General features: G+C 28.9%; 1 protein-coding gene and 1 long non-coding RNA gene across 2 annotated transcripts in view; one reads left to right on the top strand and one right to left on the bottom strand.

The window, feature by feature from the left end:
* Positions 1–10022, top strand: part of LOC129961705 (uncharacterized) — a 15320-nt gene extending 5298 nt beyond the window's left edge. The window contains exons 3-6 of the mRNA XM_056075248.1: positions 2187–3119; positions 3671–3712; positions 6700–6775; positions 9470–10022. Of these exons, the coding sequence (XP_055931223.1) occupies positions 2187–3119; positions 3671–3712; positions 6700–6775; positions 9470–9780 (1362 nt within the window). The 3' untranslated portion in view covers positions 9781–10022. The remainder of the gene's footprint in view (positions 1–2186; positions 3120–3670; positions 3713–6699; positions 6776–9469) is intronic.
* On the bottom strand, positions 9639–23937 carry LOC129961706 (uncharacterized). Its single transcript, XR_008783813.1, has 3 exons — positions 23759–23937; positions 11115–11199; positions 9639–9776 (listed from the first exon to the last, which is right to left on the bottom strand). It is a non-coding gene; the product is annotated as an uncharacterized LOC129961706 (long non-coding RNA).

The following is a 23937-nucleotide window of genomic DNA, read 5'->3' as shown; positions in this document are numbered from 1 at the left end:
ATAGGATGGAAAAAAAAATAGAAGGAACTATAATTAAAAAGTAACAAACGGAATTCTCATTTTAAAGTCATTCATTCCATTTATTGACGTTTTAGTAGATGCATTGCAATATTTATAAGGTTTGTTTTGATTTTTGATCTTCTAGTTAGCATTACCCTGCTAAAAGTACCAGCAACCTGAGGATGGGAACCACTTTTATTTGGCTTAAAATTATCTCAATGTCAAATTTTGACAGCAAATAAATTAGATGGTGCATTGATTTCCTGCATTGATCTCAAAAATTAATTAGTGCATTAATCTCTCCTGCTATTAGTTTGACTGCAGTGATTTTTAGGACACTGTTATCTTATCTCTTTTTAGGACACTGTTTCGGAAATGTTTATGCAAATCAATCTCATCTGTATTCGATTAAGTAATTAATCCATGTCCTTTAAATTAGTTTTGTGCTTTGTTTATGCTTTCTATGCTGTAAAGCACTGATCCCACGAAAGATTTTGTGGAGTCGAAGAACTCAATAAATATGCTAAACAAATTTATTTCTTGTCTGTCTAAAATAAATATCAAAAATGACTTTTTATGATTAAAATGACTTTTAACTAGAGACGGAGTTTTGTCGTATAAATATTTGAGCCATAATGAATTTATAATACTCTCTATATATATATATATATATATATATGGTTCTAAAAATTAGTTAGATTAGTTTCTAAAAATTCTTTAACATTTGTAAGAATGAATCGAATCAAATTGACAAAGATATTTTCTTTTATTGATAAATATTTTTAATTTAAAATTGTTAGATGAAATTTGGAACCTTAAAATCTTAAAGAATATAGAATTATTATTGTATTATTTAATTCAGTCTAAATTTGTAAAATACTAATAAAATTTGAAAATCAGGTCTTCAAAAAATGAATTCACCAATATGAAACTTAAAATATTGGAAATCAAATACTCACAACTACCTTAACAACATATTGTTAAGAATTTGTAACATAGTTTCCATGCGCAATTGCATATATATTAAACGATTCATTAATCCTCAGACGACGACCCTAGATGACCAATTTAGCGGCTTCACGAAGAATTCGGTGTGTTTGATGTCAAAAGCGGAGAGTACTGAATATCTGTAAATCTTACTGATATTTCCTTTAGGATTCGAGTTCTGGCGTCTGTTCTAAAACATTCGATGCCTTGTCATGGAAACTGTAAATATCAAAGAGAATGAATCAATAGAAAGTCAAGAGAAGTGAGAGAGCTGTGCCTTTCTTTTTAGCGTTGATTTCCTGCGAGTTTTCTGAACGCTTTATGATGTTGCGATTGTTTAATAATAATTATCTACATGTGTTATACTGTTTACTACATATGCTGTTCTTGTGTACACTCCGGCTGTATTTTACTACTGTGTATTCATGTTTTTATGGAAAAAAGCGTCACTATTCCTTAGTGGATATGTTGGAATTTTGTAACATATACTCATTCGATGGATTTGGAGTTTCCATAATAATATTTAAAATAACAACAAAAAGAGACGTTAGAATGAAAGATGAAAGCAATTATTTGTTATACAATTTCACAGTTCATTAATGCTGTCAGTAATTTAAAAAAAAAATGCATATCGACTATTGAAACGAAACTGACAATTATAGCTCTAAAACATAGCAGAGAGCCCTCGAGAGATTCATCTAATTGAATGAATGAAATTACATGTAATAACATCGTTTCTATACGACATAATCTACTGGAATATGAAACAACACAAACGCAAGGAATTGTAGGGTATACGCAAATTTGCTATTTGACTTCGATGTTTTTTGAATCTTGAATCCATCAGCGACTCATGAAATCAGTATGAGAGGCTTCTTTTAATGTCTTTCTTTTTTTTTTCTTCTTAAAGTATCAACAAATAGTATTTCCAATCTCCCCAAATGCCACTTAACTATACTCTTAGGCTCTATAACAAATTTTGTTCTTTTTTGCTTTTTGCTGACATATGGTCTTTTTATTTCAACTTGCTTAGTAAAAAGGATTAGTTAAAAGTTAGAAATAAATGGGCCTAATGCCATTCTTGCAAAAAAATTCAATAGTTGCATCAAAAAAAGGTTCATTGTAATTCATAGATCTGCGTGAATATATTGATACCAAAAATGCATTTTTAATTCTTTAACTGTAATTATTTTTTCTAGCCTCTTGCCTACCATATGTCTGGCGCCGATAAGTTTCATCCAATGGAAGTCACCCACTTTGAGGAGAACGAAAGACCCAAAAGCTGCTTCCATTTCTTCGTATCGCGCAACATGTCTTCCTTACTTTCCGATGCCACCAAGATGTTGCAGCAAGTTCGAGACCGGCGCGAGAGAGAATGGATCCTAACTTTCATTTATCGCATCAAGGCCCTGGCGGAACACCTGCGTACACACCCGGAGTCGCGCAACTATGAGTGCCTGCCGGGAGAAGATGACGTGAATAGGAGAAAAGATTCGATTCTGAACGACCCTGTGAAAAATCCGCAGCAAGAGTTATACTTTGTCGACGAAAGCTGGCCTAGTTCTCTGCAGAAGCGAGCAGATACCAGCGACCCCGGCCACCAATCTGATGAGATAGAATCACAAACAGCAGACAATCAAAGTTCCCATCCGCTTTCAACAGGTGCTTGGAGAGAAGAGTCTATGTCCGATGCTTCTGCGGAGAGGAATGTACTTTCTGTCTCTGAGGTGCCATCTTCTACTGCTAATTCTGTCTCTAGCAAACCCGAAGCAGCAGGAAAACTCGTCGATTCCATCCCAACTTCTGAATCTGCTGCTGCCAATCATCCAGAGCTTATTCTAAAAGAAAAAGATGATGGCCACCAAGAATCCGAAGACAAGACAGTAAAGCAACAAAACGGTGATTCCTCTTTTCTTGGCAAACAACCTTATGACAATGGAATCGTTTTAAGTTCACCGCCTGATTGCAGTTCAAGTATAGCGTGTGAGAAGGCTATAAATCGACAAGCGACTGCACGCAGTGCTACAGAGAAAAGACCGAGTCCCGCCCAAGAAGATGATGCATTGGTTCAGCAACTGCATTCTTATGATAAACATCTTGAAGATGAAAGGATCCAACAAAAAATTTTGAAAGTTAGTTTTCAGTTTATTATTAAAAATAATACATACGCTATATAATCAAAAATTCATATAATGTATTTAATGATATATGAGAATTGTAGAGTTCGTAGAAATACAAAATAGTAAAATGAAATTTTGTGGAAAAAATTAGCATAATTTGTTTCCCAGTAATTAAAATATTCAATTATTTTTATTGCAAAAAGTTCAAGGAATTAATATCGAATAGCTTTAAAAATGAAAATTTGACGAAAATGGATGAAAAACAAGAACCTTGAAATCACAAAAGGAAACAGCACATTAACCGATCCCGTTTTATTAAAAAATTGTTGAAAGATCATTCAGAATCTCCCGTTTTAAAGACAACTAATAATAATACTTCATTTATTATATCCTCCTTATTTAACTAAAAGGAAATACGAATTTCTATAATTGATAAACAGTAGTTATAAAACATTTGCTCTTCCTTTTTAACACAACAAATAAAAGAACCCTTCTTAATTTAGTTATTTTTAGACTATTTTTAAGCTGCATCTTATCTCTTATTTATTGCTTTCTCTTTTCAGGAGAGAATCAGGAAAGCTCTTTTGGAAGAACTAGCCCCTGAGGTGCGTATGTGAAAAGTTTCCTACGAATTGTCTATTTTTGGCAATAATCGTTTAAATTTCACCTAATTAATGATGAATTTGAAAGAATTGAGCATAAAGCATTATAAATTTATTTTTGAATTGAGACTTATAAGTTACATAAATAAGGTTTTATATACCTTTCCATCGAAAGCTTTCAAAAATCAATATAAAATTGTAGCTTCTCTCTAAAATTTGTAAAGTACTTTGTAAAGTACAAAATAAGCATATCTAAGTGGAATGTCTATGCTCAAATTTCAAAAATATTAACTTAATACAGAATTAAAAAAGGAATAAATTTGAAATATTTATTTCTAATGAATGACAATTAATAGAGATATATACAATGAACTGCTGGATAGAGGAAAAATTTCAATCTATGCATTGAATATGAGCTCCATTTATTATACGACTAATCGAAATTCCATTTGTTTCCACTTATGAAATAACTTATTTCTGTAACAATTTAACCCTTTAAAGGGCCATTTTTTTCTAGTCAAATTATGTTAAAATATTTTTAGGCTTGAAATTAGAATAAGAAAAGGGATTCATTTAGCTTATGAAATAAATTTAATTTGATTAATTAATTAATTTGGTTAATTAATAATTACTTAACAAATCAGGACACATGATTTTGTCTGAGATAAAGAACTGAAGCATCTAAGTTTCTGACTTACTAAAAAAATTTGTCAGAACTTATGCCAACCTACATAATTTCATACAAAGATTGATAAATTTGGTGGGAAGCATAGTTCCCACGGCCCTAGAAAGGATTAATTTCATGGATTTAAAAAAATAGTAAACATAAGTGATACATATACGTAGTGTTTTATGTATTATCTCAGATACAGTTATGATCGAAAGCAATTATCAACCTTATCATCTGGCATACGAGGGCAACCAGTGTTTTTTTTTCTTCGCATATACAGCTATTTTCTGCGAATTTCTTGTACCATCTATAAATCCATTTATGACCAGACGCCTTTTGACAAAATTGACAACGAAATTAGTACAAGATATTGTGCAATGTCTTCACGATATCATTCAATATTCTAAATGGTTCACAATATTTTGATATCGCAATAATATTGTTGGATATTTCCTGCTCATAGGGACGTTATTTTGCAACAATGGATTCACTCTTTGCATCCCACACCATACAAAATAACAATCTTTCTGAGGAGTCACCGTTTTTTTCATGAGCAAACATCAATACCTCTTTTACTGAGATTAAACGAATACCTGAAATGAAATTATGATTTTCCTCTATCTAGAGACTTTTCTGTATTTCCTTTATTATAAATTAAGATATATCCCTAAGTTTTGAATAACCATGTATTAAGCAAATAATTTGCAATGCATTCAAAAACGATCTGTTTAGATGATTTATTAAACATGTGTTCTTAATCAGATGTAGACCTTCAACTGAATCATATTACTATAATTATCATCCTGAAATCATATCAATATTCCTTTACTGTGGAAACAGTAGTCATAATCAGTTGAAAAGATTTAGTAAGATTACAGGAAGTTGCTAAAAGTCGAAACCTAACAACGTGAGTAGTTAACACGTTTTAATGCTCGGGTTTTTTGTTTTTTTTTTCGAATTATTTAATGCACGTGATTTTCGAAGTAATCCCAAAAGATTATTTGATTCAGATCTGATAGAAATTCGCAACCAAGGAAATTTAATAATAGGAGCAATAAAATATGACTGGTGTTGGGTTCACACAACAGGCAGCACTGATAAATGCAACCATCAGTCTTATTTATAATTTGGTTTTTAAAAGTTATGAACCTGGCATTTTCTAATGAAAGTTCTAATTCAAATATAAAAAAAAGTAAATTATATGTTCTGTTAGTAAACTCTATCTTTGCTTTTATTTAAACTCGTTTCTATTCAGTCAGGAACTCAGAATTATATTTGCTTAACACTTTTTAATTAATATTTTGAACAATTTTATTTTTGAAAAATGTGAAAAGTTTGTTAAATATAGATGAAATTTTGATGAAATCTTGGATTCTCTAACAACTGTCATAACTATTTCCAAAATGCATGATTTTATTTACATATTTAATTACAAAAAATATATAAATAATATTGTCGAAGCACATTGTATAAATTAATCAAAAATTCCGCATAATTCAGCAATTAATATAAAATAAAATAAATTTAAACTAAAACATTTTATAGTGGCTGAAAAATATGACAGAGAATTTTTTCCTAAACATTTCTTTATTGTTGAAATAAATAATGTAATGCTCTTGATTTCATGTCCACATTTTACTTCAAAAGAAATTTGCAATCGTTTTCTAGTTTCATTACTTTCTATTCTCTGAAATTTTTAAATATTCTGAAATTGACTACTACATTTGCTTGACTTTTTTTGACTACTACATTTTTTGACTACTTATAACTCTGCATTTGTTTGACTTTTTTTCTGTGACTACATACATTTCCTCTTGGAAAACAAAATTTAAAATACGTTTAAAAAGACGGAAGCTTTTATCAGTTTGTTTAAGTTTGGTGAACGAAAACCATGATTTGAGACCAAATTATTGTTATTTTTTTTTTTCAATAATATTTAGTATGTTTTTCAGCGAATTTGGTTTCATTGAATAGATAATGATTATGATGTCGTATCTGCGTTACCATGGAAAGGGGGTGCAGTAGCTTCTGAGGGTACGGACCCATGAGCAACCGAGGGCAGAAGTTTGACTTCTAGCTCATATGAAGATGACACTCACACACTCGCTTGCACAATTCCTTTTTACAGTTGGGGGGGGGGGGGGGGATATTTCATAAACCTGACAGATAGAACACATTATAGAGAACAAACATGCCCGAACCAGGACTAGAGCCCGGGACGCCTAGATCACGGGGAAGACGCACTACTCCTAGGCCAGCACGCCGGTCATTGAATCAATCTTTTCTTACATCATTTCTAATTTTGTAATTCTTTTTTCAGATTAAGAAGCTTCGCACTGTTGGCGGTACAGAAGAAGATTTGATCAATCTATGGAAGCAAAGTGCACCAGAATCAGGTAAGATTCTGGTGCATTTTATTAAATTTGTCCTATTTTAACACATTTTTATAACCTCCCTTACCTTACTTCTGTCCGTCTGTTTGTCTGTTCAATAAAAATTTTGCAATCGATTTAAAATTAACTTTCCGAAGAGCTAGTGATTTGAAATTTTAACCACATTTCAGAACTGGATGACAATGGTATATGAACTCGCTCTCTTATTTGTCTGTTTGGTGCAAATTTTGTAATCTGTATGAAACTAATTTAAGAACATGCATGTTCTCTGAATAATTAACTTTTTGTTAAATAACAAGCACATTATACACAAAAATAAGTTTTGCTTCAAATTCAAAGATCAAAAGATTGATTTTCTTGTGATACTAATTTTGTTTCCATGTAGTCTTTCTCTCAGATTCTAGAAAAAAGTTTCAAAATTAGGTTTAAGCATAATTTGTAGCAATGTTTTCACTGTATATGACCACTCTCAAAAGATTATATGAATAATTCAAGAGAAATTTTTTTGATAATATTATTATTGTGAGCTACTAAATAAAAATAAATTGGATTTTTTTAAATTTATTACAAGGTAATGCTTTATAATATTTCAAAACGTTGTATATGTTTTTTTTTTAATAAACAATACTTTTACTTGGAAAACTTACGTAAATTAGAGTGATATAATAATTGTGATAATCTAAAGGCTTCTAATAATTCAATTAAAATAGATAAAAATGAAACAGACAAATCAAACCAAAATTCATATTATGGTGTTTTAGACGAAAGATTGGCAATTCTCTTGCACCTTTTTTAAAAATTTTATTGTATTTGAGATCTTAATCAAATAATTTTTTTAGAATATCTGAACAGAATCTGTAAATTCAAATAACGTTTCTTTAATTGCTTGAGATACATCTTTAAAATATTTCCATTGGAAAAAAATTTACAGTGGTGGCCAAAATTGTGGACACTTATGAAAATCTTTATGTTTTTTTACTTGTATGCTTATAGAAAATGTCACGTTTCACACAATTAACTTTTGCATATCATTTTAAAGAGAATTTAATATTGAATTCAATACTAAAGGCTAGATTGAAATATTTGCATTACAAAAAAAGTTATACTTGATTTAATCTGTGGAACATACGTAGTGATGAAGTGGACTGTAATTTCTAACTTTCCTGACAAATCACTGTTCTTGTTCCGGAAACCAATCAAATATTAATAACTGCCAGCAGAGGCTGACATCATGTTTAAAGTTGGAACAAGTCATTGTTCTTTATAAGGAAGACTGTTTTCCTCTAATCAAGTTGCAAGCAAGAAATTTGTTTAAACATTTTAATATTTAGCAGAAATTTTTGTAAATATTTCTTATATTTAGTTAAGACGCAATGGCATCAAATAAAAGTATAGATAGGACACCTAGAAAGGGAATTAAAATTATCGTGTTCAAAAATGTGGTTTTTCCGATGCTGAAATTGTAAGACAGGTGGGTGGTTCAGTGACTGGAGTCCAAGAGTTTTTTTTACGATATCAGGAGACAAATCCAATAAAAAAATAAATCAGGAAATGGCTGAAAAAGGTACACCATATCTGTTGATGGCAGCAGAATAAAAAGTCTAAGTCTGCATGTTAGAAGAATATCTTCAGAGGCCATCAGAAGTCAATTGAATGATGCTGGCGATTGAATGATACTGGCAAGAACAATCAGGAGAAGAATATTAGATGTTGGCCTAAGAGGTACAATTCCTCGAAAAAAAAGCCTTTTCTTAATTTACAGCAGCACATGAAAATCTTACAATGAGCAAAGGAATATATTAATTTGGCAGATGATCAGTGGTCACAAGTTATATGGAGTGATGAAACAAAGATATTGTTATTGGGTAGTGATGGGTTAAAATGTGCAAGACGTAGAATAGATGAAAAGCTATATCCTGACTGCATTCAGAAAATTCTGAAGAATTCAGTTAATGTTATGATTTGGTCATACATATCTGCAGACGGTATTGATAGCCTTCATGTTATCGATGGAACATTAAATGCAAGAAAATACAGTGGTATTTTTCTAGAGCAACAACTTATACCTTCCATCAGTGATCTCTTTCCCTAGAACACATCATCTATTTTTCAGCAGGATTAAGCACCTTGTCACACAGCAAAAACATCGAAAGAATTGTTTAGTACAAAGATAAGTGAATTGTTATCATGATCAAGTAACAGTCCTAACCTCAATCCTATTGAGAACTTATGGTTCCGTTTGGAAATTCTTGTACGAATGAGGCGTGCATCAAATAAAAGAGAACTAATTGAGGCTATAATATTTTCCTGGCATCATTTAATAACGAATGAAGAGATTAAAACTCTCGTCGACTCAATGAAATATCTATGTGAAGCTGTAATAAAAAATAAAGTCTACTCTACTAAGTACTGATAACACACTGTAGTCATCAGCATCTAATGTATCTTGATGATTATTGCCGTTCAACTTTTTTGTATTGGAAAATATTTTGAATTGTTTGTTTTTCTATTGAAATAAATATCAAATTATCTTTAAAATGATATACAAGACTTTGCATTTTGTGAAACGTAATATTTTCTATAATCATACAAAGTTAGAAAACAAAAGTTTTCAGAAGTGTCCACAATCTTGGCCACCACTGTATTTCTATTTAAAATTCAATAATTTTTTATACATTTTATAATTTCTTCTTGCAGGACAATCCACCGAAAGTTACCATGATAGCGAATTCGATTACGAAGAAAACGGAGCTGCTGCAGGTGATTTGAGTTCCAGCGATTCTTTCACGACTAATGATCATACCGTGGCGCCATCTCTTAGCGAAGTGCAAAATTTCCAAAGGCAATCAAATGGCGGCACGAAGGCTTATGAACCTTACGATGACAGCGACGTTCTTGTCAAGCAGCTGTTCGATGTGCGCTTTGAAGAGGCTCCTTCGAAAACTACAAAATCACTTAGCGATCAGAGAGATGATGCTTTAATAACAAGCACCCAAGTTCCATTCTGAAAATGAAAAATGCGTCCATTTAACAAATTCAGTAAGTTTCGTATAAAACAGTGTGTAGCCGTGTCTTTGAGTGGTTAATGAAATATGAAATTCCGTGCATGCGATATTAATCTTACCGTTGAGAAACGTGAGTTGAGGGGAATTTTTCAAACTTCCATCTATCGATAAACTTATTTGGAAGTTGTCAGTGGTTCTGTAGTAGAGGCTTAGGAAAAATTCTAAGTACATTTCTGTGTATAAAACGTGGCCCGAAAATAAATATTTCAAATGTTTTTTAAATAAACTGTGAAAAGTTTAAAGCAATGAATATATCACTTTCAAGAATGTTATTTTTAAAAGAATATATATTATAAAACATATTCTATAAATATTCAATAAATGGAAAATGCATGTATCTTTCTCTAAATAGGAAATCTAAATTTTTCAAAACTTAAAAGTTATTTGCTTGACAAGTGTCATTCAAGAGAGCTTGTTTTGCTTAAAAATCTTCATGAAAAATAAAACGGATTAAATATTTTTATCTGCAATTGAATTTCCAAACAAAACTAATGTTGATTCAGTCAACACAGTTTTTATAAAAAAGTAGGAATTAAATAATAGGATAAATAATTATCAGTGAAAAATAACTATGATAATTAAATAAAGTTTTTGTTTAAAGAAGATGCGGTTTTTTTATTTTTAAAAGAATTAACAATAATAGGAATTATTACAAAATGGTAATGATAAAAAAATTATAAACACGCAGTAATATTTTTAGATTGTTTTGATTTGGTTATTTATTAAACAATTCATTTTAATAACGTAAATTAAATCAATCACATCAGAACATTTTTTCCATAAAATTAATAGCAAATCTGTTTTTTTTTGTTTATTGTATGAAAATTTATTGTATGCAATACATATTTTAAATGAAAAGTATATTTTCATATATTTAAATGATTACTTATATTTAAGTGTTCGATAAAGTAGCATAGGTGCTATAAGACAGTTAGTGGAGCGACCTCAATTTCAAAAATTTATATATATATCAACTACTTCGGATAAATTACTTCAGTGTAAATTTATATCAGTTTTTTTTTAACTTTAATATTTATCAGAATCAAAATGTATACAATAAAATTATCTGCTTCAAACAAGTGAGCTTTTTTATCTGTATAATTTTACTAAACTGATACAAATTATCGGGAAATTATGAAAATTGAACTCATATATCTTTATAATTTCGGGGATTAATATATTTAATTTCACAATATTTTTCAAATTTATATAATAAACAAATAATTCATCAAAATTTGATACTTTCTATTAAGCTTAGCTACAAATGAAATACTCACCAATTTATGTTAATGCTGAAAATAACTTGTCTTCTCCAATTTTCTGCACTTGTAGCAATTATTTTGGCAACTATTGGAAGATTACCTTACACAAACACAAAATAGAAACAAATAAGATAGTTTAGTTATAGTTAACTTTATTTAAGAGGTTTCAATTGCTATCTTAGGAAAATCAAAATCTAAAGAAACTCCACTACAATGTTATGATAGTTTTTGGCTTTTGATAATTTCTACAAATAGTTCTGCATTCTATAAGAATATTTATTTAAAAGCTAGAAGATTTATAATGTTTAAAAACAATTCAATTTATTTTGTTATTTCAGATCATTATAGTTCATAGTGAATGCAAATTAATCGAACTAAAACTATATATGAATAGATGTGAAATCATTTTTGTAAATATAATGGTTATATGATTTTCATTATTTGATGTGTTGCTCTTTCAGTGTAATTTTTTAACAGCCTTTTCAAACAACTATTTACACTCTTTTGTCCAAATGCTTCTTGTTGATTAAACATGAAGTTGATTCATGCTGTTGATTAGTATCTATATAAAGTATATAAATTATGTATATGAATCTGTTCTACTTATGTTTTCATGTAAATATTTTAAATTTGAACAATTCCATCAACGTTTCACATCTGTTTTACAAAAAGAGAGTGAGTACATTTCCCAAAAATCACAATTTCCCATGCTAGCTCTGTTCAAGAAATTTAAAAAGTTTTAATATTTTAATACAATAAAAATAAGATTAAATAGCAGTCAAACTTGAAGCACCATAATCATGCTTTTCAAAATCAATCTTCAATATAGTCGCATTCACGATTTTCGATAGTTAGAAATTCACGAAGTAAAACACAATGTTTAGGCTAAAGTTTTGATGAAGACTTATATAATATGGTAGACGTCGTTTCTATAGCGACCTTGCAACTGAAAGCAAAATTTCCTACATACAAAAGAAAAAAATTCACTCTACATCTATTTTTTAGAAGTGAGATTTTTATATTTTTTTTTTCAGTCACGAATTACTTTTCTTAATTCTGGTATGATTTTCTGATTTAGCTTATTCATTTTCCAAAATCAGATTTTCATATTAAAAACTGTATATATGAATTTTTAAAACCAAAAAAACAGATTGTTCAGTAGTTCTTTATTGCAAATAAATGAATTTAGAATTTCGCTAAAAAATGTATTTTTTTTTAATGGGTATTAAAATGTGGTCAATTTTGTTTTATTCACAGACGTTCCGATCACTTCTCACAAAATTGATCGAAACTCAATAGTTCAATATCTTTCCTTTCATACTAAATATTGAAAAAAAAATTTGAGTTATTAAATTCAATTAAATGAACGAAATTATTTCGCGATTTTAACTGCTTTCATTATGAGTAAGGAAAGATAAATTTTGAAATACTCTTTTTAAGGTTGGGCTTTACTTTAATTTAATTTCTTTTATTTATTTCAATAATTAATTTGACAGTTGCATTTTGAGTTAATATTTCTCTGCACTTTTGCACGTATGTATTATTTTGAGAAATCTTTCACTCTCATAATGAATGTATACGTCATTATATTCCGTTAGCTGAATACCATACAGAGATTGGATAAAACTGAGAAATAACGCAAAGAATAAACTATAGCAATTATAGAAATTATTAAATCATTTATTCCTAACATTTTATGGAGATTTGTTTAAGAAGATTCAACTATAAAAGTAATTCCAAACTTCTTCAATAAAAAAGAAGCCTCTCAACACGCGAACTTCTCTCGAATTATTTCGAATTCTGTATATAATGTATTCTCGATTTATTCCTGTTTTTGTTAAAGAATTCTTTTTCTTCTAGAACGGTGGGGGTTTTTTTCAGGATTGAGGGCCTTTCATTTCAGAAAGTACCGATCCAAATATTCCTTTGTGAAAGAATACTTGTTTTCACTATAATTTAAAAAGCCCCCCTTCCTGTATTAATGTGCGATATTAAATCTTTCTAATATATCACTGTTCATCTCGGTAGCAACTTTCATTTATGCTGCCTTCATTGCATGATTTTTTATACACACAGGATAGAATGATTACTTTTAATTTAGTTTATTATTTTCAATTTTATATTCAAAATTTTTCAAACGCCCGTTTTTAATATTTAATTCCTTTGTTCATTCATTTCAACTCCAGTATTTCCACAAGTTATATATTGGATTCAATTATATAAAATTCAAAAATTGAAACCTTGGTTTTAAGTTAAAAATTCATTTTGATTTTATATAATGTGTTTGTTCCTTTACAAACTGACGCACATAGAAAATTTTAAGTTTTAAATTCAAATAATTGCATTTGGTATATCTTTAATATTAATTGTATAAATTTTTAATTTCATCTCGATTGATTCTGATGCAATGCATCAAAAACTAAGAAAGATGTACTGGAACAACATAATCAAACTTGTTCACTTCTTTATCATATACACTTTCCTTTACTCCCGTGTTTATTATTGGAAATTTATCGTTTTATATATAGTATGAAATATTATTTTATTATTTATACATTTCAAACTTTGCATTTCGGGTATGTCATGGTAAAAGAATTTATATATATATTAGCTATAGTTTTGAGAAATGTTAATGTTTTTTTTTAAATGACATTTAATTTATTTGCTTTTAGACTTTCATAATGATTCTTGAACCTAATTGCATGATATATGGTGTGATATATAATACTAAAATCTCAAAAAAATAAATATAATATATATGTATAAAATATTATTTGTGTTGAATATAACATGCATTTGAATATTTAATGAGTGATAATATTTACATGTAATGTGCTGTTATTTGTAGTTATATATATTAAAAGTTATTCATAAAAGAATCTTGATTATTTTCTTTTCTGTATCTTCAAATTTATTACCAAACTAATTCAATTATTCATCACTTCTACTCTCTCTCTCTCTCTCTCTCTCTCTCTCTCTCTCTCTCTCTCTCTCTCTCTCTCTCTCTCTCTCTCTCTCTCTCTCTCTCTCTCTCTCACTCTCTCTCTCTCTCTCTCTCTCTCTCTCTCTCTCTCTCTCTCTCTCTCTCTCTCTCTCTAGCTCTCTCTCTCTCTCTCTCTCTCTCTCTCTCTCTCTCTCTCTCTCTCTCTCTCTCTCTCTCTCTCTCTCTCTCTCTCTCTCCTCTCTCTCTCTCTCTCTCTCTCTCCTCTCTCTCTCTCTCTCTCTCTCTCTCTCTCTCTCTCTCTCTCTCTCTCTCTCTCTCTCTCTCTCTCTAGCTCTGCTGTTCTTGGAGGTTTGATACAACAACAAAATAACAGCAAATGTCGCCGAAAATATACAACTTGATTCGAAGGTATTACGATGAAGTTAATCAAAAAGGCCAGTTATATAATAAAAAAATTAATTTTTTATAGGGAACCATAAGAGAAAATATAATTTATGCATGGCAGATGTGAGAAAGTTGACATGCATATGTGAGGAACACTGATACTAGGGAACACTGATAAGTTATAGAGAGTCTGAAAGATACAGAAAAAAAAAATTAAATTCTCTCTTAATAATTAATTAATAATTATTAAGATTTATTTTAATTACTTAAAATTAATTAATTTTAAGTAATTAATTTAAATTAATTCACTTCTAAGCATTTTATTAATTAGATTTATATCGTTATCTATGTTTCTTTAAGAATTAATATATCTTTATTTCTAATAATAACGCAACAATTAAATTAAAAAATACAATTCTAGAATTACGGATCTATTTTTCTGACTTCGGCAAAAAATAAAAATCTCCCAAGTTCTGAAATCATTTTATATATTTAAAAGAAGGCACGATTATTTTTTATTTCCTCTTTGGAAGTGCATCTGAAATAGAATAATAGGAAAGAGAAGTGAACGTATAGTAGTAGAGTGAGTAGAAAACGCATTTCTGTCACAGTCACAAATTGTCACTCGTGTTATATAAACAACAGGTCTGAAGTATTGTAATTCTTAGACAGAATTTATAGCACTACAGCATTAAAATAAAAAAAAACTGATTGTCTCTGCCCTTTCCTTCCTTTTCATACAATAGGAAATTCTCAAGGAATGTCAAAATTGTCAGTTTCGGAAAAAAACTGAATGTACTATTCATGAATAATGTGTGAGATTGCTTTGTTATTAGCTGGGAGAATTTCGAAGGAATTTCTTATTCTTCATTTATATATATATCTAAAATTGATGAGAGAGAAAAAAGTGAAAGTATTTATATTTTACCAAACTGGATCAAATACTTTTATGTTTTTCTGCTTTTTATATATTTATTGGAATTATAAATAGATAATTTAATTTTTATTTCATCCAGTTTACTTCATGTTTTTGGAGTTTTGACTTAGATTTCATTTCGTAGAACTAAAAGTTAATTTTGATAAAATGGTTTTTTTCCATAATCTAAAAAGTATGAGTTAAACGTTGTATTATATAAAAATATTGATAACCGTCAAGCTCATATATCAAAAGAAAAAAAACTAAAATCTCCATACTGATGCGGAACTACACATCCAAACTATTTAAAATGCACTAAATATCTTTTTTTTAATATCCGAAAAATATTAATAGTTAAATCTCGCTTAATGAGGGATTCGCATAACAAGCAAAATAAAATGTAAAAAAAAGTGACTCGCTTAATGGCAATGCTTAATAGAACTATATGGCAAGAAGACAAAAAATATTAATGCAGTTAAATCTCGTTTAACAAGTGATTCGCATAACAAACAAAACAAAATGTAAAAAAGTGACTTAATAGAACTATGGGCAATGTTTAATAGAACTATATGGCAAGAAGACAAAAAATATTAATGCAGTTAAATCTCGATTAACGAGTGATTTGCATAACAAGCAAAACAAAATGTAAAAAAAGTGACTCGCTTAATGGGCAATGCTTAATAGAACTATATAGCAAGAAAACAAAGTGACGTCACATGCTGGATTGGATTGTATCAGTTTGTGTTAGCACTTATTTGAAAAGAACCCTTACTTTTACTTGGACGAAGTTTTGACCGGATAACGTTGTCGAAAGCGATTCCTAGAGATGTGAGCAAATGCCTTTTTAATTTGCTCGAATTCCAATCCTAATGAGATCGATGAGATTTTATCTCTAGCCAAGAATATGGGGACTATAGGTAGACAGAAGCGATATCGATGATCTGGTGGGAAAACCAGATTAGATAGCTAAAAATCAGATTTAGTTCCGAAAAACATAAAATTCTTCTGAAAATTCAATAAATGTTAATAAAAATATTTCTAAAAAATTTGCATTTAATCGGGATTACAAAATTATACACTGTTTTATTCTAAATAAATTTATAATGGGTAATATGGAAAAAAATAATAGAAAAAAAAATTAAAAATTGTGACGCTTGGAATATTTTGAAATTTTAAAGAAAATATACAGTTTATAAATTTTTTTAAAGGTGATATTTTGTTTGAATTTTTAAAAAGAAATTTGACTTATTTATATTTTAATACATATACTTAAAAAATTGCATAACTCTAAGGGAAAAATTCGCAAAAATACATAAAAGAGTCCACTGTACTCTTAAAATTAAATCTCCATATAATGAAATTAAATAATTATATATGAAACAGGTATTCCAAGGTCGATTTGATGAACAGATGAAGAAACACTTCTTTGTCCCACGGACTAAGCCTTCTTTGCGCACTAGACTATACATAATAGGATTATAAACAGCGAAGATTTTGTTCAGAAAAACATTCAATCAGAACATTTAAAGAAAAACTATAATAATACAGTATGGATTTCTTTCTATACTTTGCCCAAAATTTTTATTGAAAAAAAAAGGATTTACTTAGCCATTCCCATTTTTTCTGATTTTTTAAAAACTTGTTTGTCTTATACGAGAGAAAACGACTTTATCGATACTAAATGCCTTTTCAAGCACCAGAAAGTTGTTTTTATTGTACACTCGTTGTCTTTTTATTTTTTTAAGCAAATTTTCTTGGAACATTTCAGTCACTTTTGTTAATAATATTGAATAATAAAATAAATGGCTTTCTCTGTTTAATGAAATGACTATAATTTTTTTTTCTTATTTAATAACATAAATATCCTAAACATTTATTTCATAATTTCCTGTATCTCTATTTGTCTTTAATTTTTACTATGCGGTTTTTATAAATTTTTACATATTTAATGTAAATTTCCTTTTCGACGTCGCTGTTTTTTAATATTTATAATCACAAACTCAAAATTTTCTGAGTTTTATTAAGACATGAATATCTGAAAAAAGATATAGTTACGCATATTTTATGATTTATTGTAATTATAAAGAATGAGACATTAAAAGACAGTTAATTGGCTCTAAATCTCTGAAACATCAGGGTATTTAGACAGATGGAAACAAATGCAAAATCACCTGCTTATATATATGTTTTAGAGAAAGTTATGTCTCAACTTGACACTGATGTGTGTATTCAGCACTATGCACCTGCTTCTTCTATTGACTCGCGGGGAAATATTTCATCTTTCTGAATAAACTGCAACGAAATGAATCTCGCTAGACAGACAGAAAACGACTGTCGATTTCTTTAAAATCAACAGAAATATTTTTTTAAACTTCTATTTGAAAAGGTTAATGAAAATCTGCTTTAGAATTGGAACCCAGCGTTTCTTTAGAATCATAATATTAACAATTTCATTCAGATAAAATTGAAATAAATATATCAATTATTGTCAATAACAATTTTTTCTTTCAGAATTTTCTAAAAACATCTTAATATAGCATGAAGAGCCGAGAAAAATTTGGCAGAGTTGCTAATGTGAAAATTGAAATAACTGAAAAAGTTTACTACAATATGCGAAAAAGTAATTAACATTGATCAAGTGGATTCAATTCCTCTTCTTATTTCCTGTTTAATAGCTTATTATAACAAAGAAAAGGAAATTTAAATAAAAGATATTTTGTCAGGATTTTTTTTTCTTCTAAAAGTTGAGAAATAAAGAAAAACTCAAAATATTCCACATATTTTTTAATTGAATCGATTCTAGTATGATAAGAATCGCAAAATAAGAGAAATTCTTCTCTAAAATTTTACTGAACCTTGTCTTATTCTGTGATGTGACGTCGTATTTCATTGATCACCGCAAGATGCGCTATGGCTTCCAAATTAAAATTGATTCTACGCATTACTACTATAATTCCCCACATGTGCATCTGTGCTATGCTCTGCATATCTTGTGTCATGAGTGAATGAATTGATTCCGTTAATTACATATGATTGGAAATTCGTGTAGCAGTTGTTTTGCATTTGAAATATCAACAAAGATGTCAAAAGAGTTTTACGCAGATTTTCTTTAATTCGTAGAAAAAGTTTTGAGAAATATATCAAAGCCAGAATGGATTTTCCAAGATTTTCAGCTAAAACAGATTTGATATTATATTGAAATGGAAAACAATCTTTTTCCTTCAAAACAAGAATAGTACAAAACGAGATTTAATTTTTTCATGCTATTTCTCTACACTTATTTACTAGATAATTTTCATTATTTTCAAAATACTAGATGTGTCTGATATACTTTGTAATGTAATAAGTACACAAGTATATATATAAGTACAAAATATAAGTATACAAAACTTAAACATTTAAATATACAAAATAAATGAAAGGCAGTTATATTTTATGAATTAAATTAAATTTTAAAAAGATTATTCAAGTTCTTGAAGTTATATAATGTTTTTGGTTTTTCCTCTTTTGCAAGAACTAGTACATTTTCTGCTATTCCACTCATTAGCATACGACATATTATTGGACATATAAAGAGATTGAATTTTCCAGATTTACTCCACACATATGAAGTGGTTGACTTTTTGCCTTGTAGTCATTGAGAATGCAGTCGCTTAGAATAACAAATGTCATGTTTGTGAGATATGAATACGTAGAATGATAGAAAATGGCACATCTTCACCTATAGACTTGTCATTCATTAATGTCTCTTAGATGATTATTGGCATTAGTTTTGTGACAGCGAATCTGCTTTAACTGCACTATATTGGTAGATTAATGATGCACATAAAATTATTGGTACGCTATCTTTGAATGATAATCTGTGTGACGGCATATCAGAAATATTCAACGAATTAAAGAATTCAAGTTGAATAATTTAAAATCTCTACCGCATTCATGACGTTGTCAATCGATTTGTAGGTGAGAGACTTGCTCGCAATTTGTTCAAGGATCGCATAGTAAATTGCATTACTGCTCATGATTTTTGCTGCTAAAATAGCGCGTTCGTAAAGCAATATTTTAATTGGCATCAATTTGTGGGAATTTTTGTTGTTCGATGGATGGAACAATGACACAAAAGTACAACGGAAATAAAATTTATTGCATTGACATCAACTGGCACTTCAATGTCCAATAGCTATCTTGAAAAATGTGGTTAACGCATTGCGTCGCAAATATACGCTATATATTGGTCTTTAAGGTGAATTTCTTTACGTTTATAACGATGCAATACTTTAAGACAAGCCTTCATCAGTCAGTGCTAGCTGTGGTATGTCAGGCAGAATCATCGGAAATCACCGGCTAGCAAAAGGAAAGCTGTACCGAATGAGTTTGCATTTATTCGTAAATCTTGAAGAGCTTCTTATGTACCACGATGCATTTATCCAAGACAAACAGATCGGAAGTTTACAGCGCTTTTGCTATGACAGAACTTTTGAAGTTCTGACATTGTACTTTAGTAATTTGTGACAGAATGCGCTGTTCGTCCAACATTTAATAATCCAGTCATAATATCTGGTGACTTATTGGTCAAAGTAATTATTCCTTTCTGAGAGTGAATTTAGCTAAGAGAAAACTTAAGAGAGGTGTGGGCAATCACAAAGTAAGAACTAAACCTTTTCATTTCTGGGAAAATTTATGCCTCACTGATATACTTGATATGGTTAAAATATAACGATAGACCAAAGTAAGACTTCATTTACAGTAATGTAAAAATATTTTAAAATCGACTGGGAACCAGTAATTTGATACTTGATGGAATCCAGTAGCACGCCAAATTAAAGTCTCCGTTTGTGTGTACATACATGCCTGAAAACTTGGATTGAAGAAGCAGTCATTGAATTTTTTAACGCCTTTTATTCGTTAGACTTACATGGATATCCTTATATAGTCGAGTTTTTAACTATATAATAAGGCGAATAAATGCAATTAAGGCGAATAAATGCAATGGATTTATTAAGGTTTTTTCTTTTATTAAGGCTTTTTTCGCAGAGTGACGAACGGAGTAGGTAAGCTGGAAGAAGGAAAGAGTGCAAGGTGAGAAAAAATTTCGATGTTTCATAGTTTTAGAAGGTGTTTATAAACCTCAACAATTTGATTCCGTAAGAAAATCCCCCCCCACATATATATATATATATATATATATATATATATATATATATATATATATATATATATATATATATATATATATATATATATATATATATATATATATATATATATATATATATATATATATTGTCTCTCTGTCTGTGTAACCAATAGAAAACTGTCGAACAATGTTGATTTAAAATATTTCGCAGGTACAGGCACAATAATTCACAGAAATTTGCACCAACAATCGGATAAATTCTATAGGAACAAATGGAACACAATAAACAAGCATTTAATTTTATAAATCAGAAGATCCGTGAATTTCAACTTAAATGAAACTATAAACTGGTCTGCTCTAATTCTAATAATATGATATCGCGTAATGTAAAATGTAGTGTATTTTTAAACTGGATTTGTATAAAAAAAACTACAAAAAAATTGATGAATCTCAGTTAGTTAAAGAAAAACCATTTCACTATTCATTCTGAACACATAAACATGCCAAAGCATTTCTTTTATTAACAAGTTTTTCCTGGCGGCTTCTTTTTAGAATTCACGATGGACATGACAAATACGTTATGGAAATGCTTTTAAGCCATTTCGTCCCAGACGTGCAATAACTACTAATCTTAAAAGCATTAAATTTGCCAAAAAAGGAAAGAAAACATTTTGTAAGCTGACAAGTAATAACCAGGGGAAAATAACTTCACTATCAATGCAGCAATGAAGGAAAATTTCATTATTTTAACATTTCTCAATTCTTTCAAAGGCTAATACATAGAATGATTTTTAAGGCTTTAAACTCTCTGATTTCCCTCTGCTTTGTATGGTTTTAAAAACAATTAACAAAGTATCAATTAAAACGAATTTCATTTTAAAATTTTCATTAAGGAAAGAGGTAACGGATTTTAATATTTCAAATTTTGACTGTAACTGCCACTGTTCCCTTTTTCTTTAAAAAATAACTCATAAAACAATTAGGTCACAGCTGCTTCATAAATAAAAATATCGGATTCTTTTTGCGAGCTATAGATTTTGTTAGTTTTACTTTAGTTTAGTTATAATAACATCCCTTTTTTAAAGTAACACTAAGGCAATTTTGAGACAGACTTCATAATTTTGAACCATGTTTAGAAGATGAGGATGACACCTGAACTGGCACCCCCTGCCCAAACTTCCACACCACACCATGGGGAAGACCTTTGCTCCCGACGGATTTAATAGGTACCATATCCGCTTACACGGCGGTTCATCGGTGGAATCGGTTCACAAACCTGAAATCCCCCGGTGCCGAAGCCGTAGCTTTACCATCAGGCCACCGCGGCCGATGCATTTCGTTAGAAAAAGAATTTAAACAATTTCTTAATTGTCACGGATATTGTAATATGGTTTTTTTAACTAAACTTGCTCGTACTTTTTTAAAACAGATTTTGAGAAATTTGAATCTAGTTTTCACATTTTTTTTTGTGCTTTAATTGATCTAGTTGATTGTTTTTGTTTCTAACAATCATTGTTTATCTTGATTTCCATGGTGATAATATTTTCTGCAAAAATTAGTACCGGTAATTTTTCATACTCGTTCCATAATATATCATTTCCTATTAATAATTTTAGGTCAACTGTTTTCTATAAATTTTTTGCAATAATTAAAATCATCAAAAGAGTATCAATGAATATCTGAAGATTTATTAAGATTATTAATAAAATGAAATGAATAAATTAAAAATTAATAAAAGGTATTGGCCTGATAATAGTTTTTTTGCATAATTTCAAATGTAGCTTTAAATGTATGATTACCTCATTAATTTTGATAGATTATTTAGAAGGTCTGTAGATAAAGAGATTTTTCTTTAAATATCAAAAATAAAATATTATTTTCAGAAATACTATTATAAAATTAATTCATTATAATATTATAGAATATTAGTAGGTTTTGGTATTTTTACACAGCCCATTCTCTTTCTTTTGAATTTTGCAGAACGTGATATATCCATATTTCACTTAATAAAAATGTCTTTTTTTAATTTTAGAGCTGAATTTTGACATTTTTCTTTCTTTTTTATTATAATAAATAAAATATATATGGAATTCATTTAGATATGTCCGAATTTCATCGAAAATTGCATTTTATAGCAAATAGTGCTTCTCAAGCAGAGATCGACATCTTCTGCAATCGTTATGAGAAAAACGATGAAAACTAAACACAATTATTTTTTTTATTCAAGTCAAAGTATTTATTTTATTTACGGTTTAATTTAAGAAATTTAATAATTTTCCAACAGTGGTCAATTTTGTCATTTTTTTTTTAATTAAAGATCATATCTTAAATAGATGTGCAGAAATTTGCTTCTTTAGTGACACAGTTTCCAAATCTTTTTTAGCACATCGCGATTTTATATATATATATATATATATATATATATATATATATATATATATATATATATATATATATATATATATATATATATTCTATTTTATCTTTTTATATACTGCTTTCATGACATTTACAAGGATCTTGAATACCAGTAAAAAGATATTTCTTTTTTTAAAAAAATTTAAAGTTTAGGCTTCTATCTATTAGTTAAATGCATAAAAACATTTGATATTAAAATAAAACTTCCTAATAACAGAAATAATTTAATGTCAGAGAAAATAATTACCTAAAAAATAAAACTATTTTAAACAAAATTATGGCATATGTATTTTGATAAAATACTCAAACAATGTGAAAAAAACTTGCAGGTGTAATACTGATTAGCTCAAAATAAATTCTGAAATAAATGTGGGAAAGGAATATATATATATATATATATATATATATATATATATATATATATATATATATATTGAGAAAAGAATTTTACAATAATTAAATTTGTATTAAAAAATGAAAGTGATTAAGCATTGGCTTATATCACTTTACATTTCACAATAAAATAAAATCTAATTACTCGCAGACTGAATTAAAATAATACGGTTCGAAGTCCGATATTCACATACAAGTGAAAAAAAAATTGAACAAAAAAGTATCTAATTTGGCGAAAATCAAGGTCAAAGAATGACGAAAAATTCCGGAAATGCCCTCATCCTTCCGCGTCTCTCCCCTTAATGAAATAGAATCATCGAAAAGTAGTCGTCTCAGAATACTGAATCGAGCGGTAAATCAAAATTATTTTTTGTATAGCATTATAGTTAAAAATTATTGCTATAAAATAATTTTGTAAACTTTTAACTAATTAAAATTTGAGAAAATCAAACCTTAGGAACTTTACCAACCTATAGATTTTGCTATTTCCAAATTCTTTATCTCTAGTTTCATCAGTTTTGATTGTTGGAAACAGACTTGCGCATTCGCTTTTATTATTACTTCTAAATGTGGATTTAAATACACTAGACTAACAAGATATTCGAAAATAATCGCAGACTTCTTTACTTCACGTAGCTAGTATACATTT

The sequence above is a fragment of the Argiope bruennichi genome, chromosome 2, assembly GCF_947563725.1.
Source record: "Argiope bruennichi chromosome 2, qqArgBrue1.1, whole genome shotgun sequence".
In the NCBI taxonomy this organism is placed as follows: domain Eukaryota; kingdom Metazoa; phylum Arthropoda; class Arachnida; order Araneae; family Araneidae; genus Argiope; species Argiope bruennichi.
The sequence above is the reverse complement of the archived record's forward strand: the minus strand, read 5'-3'. Positions and strand labels throughout refer to the sequence as shown.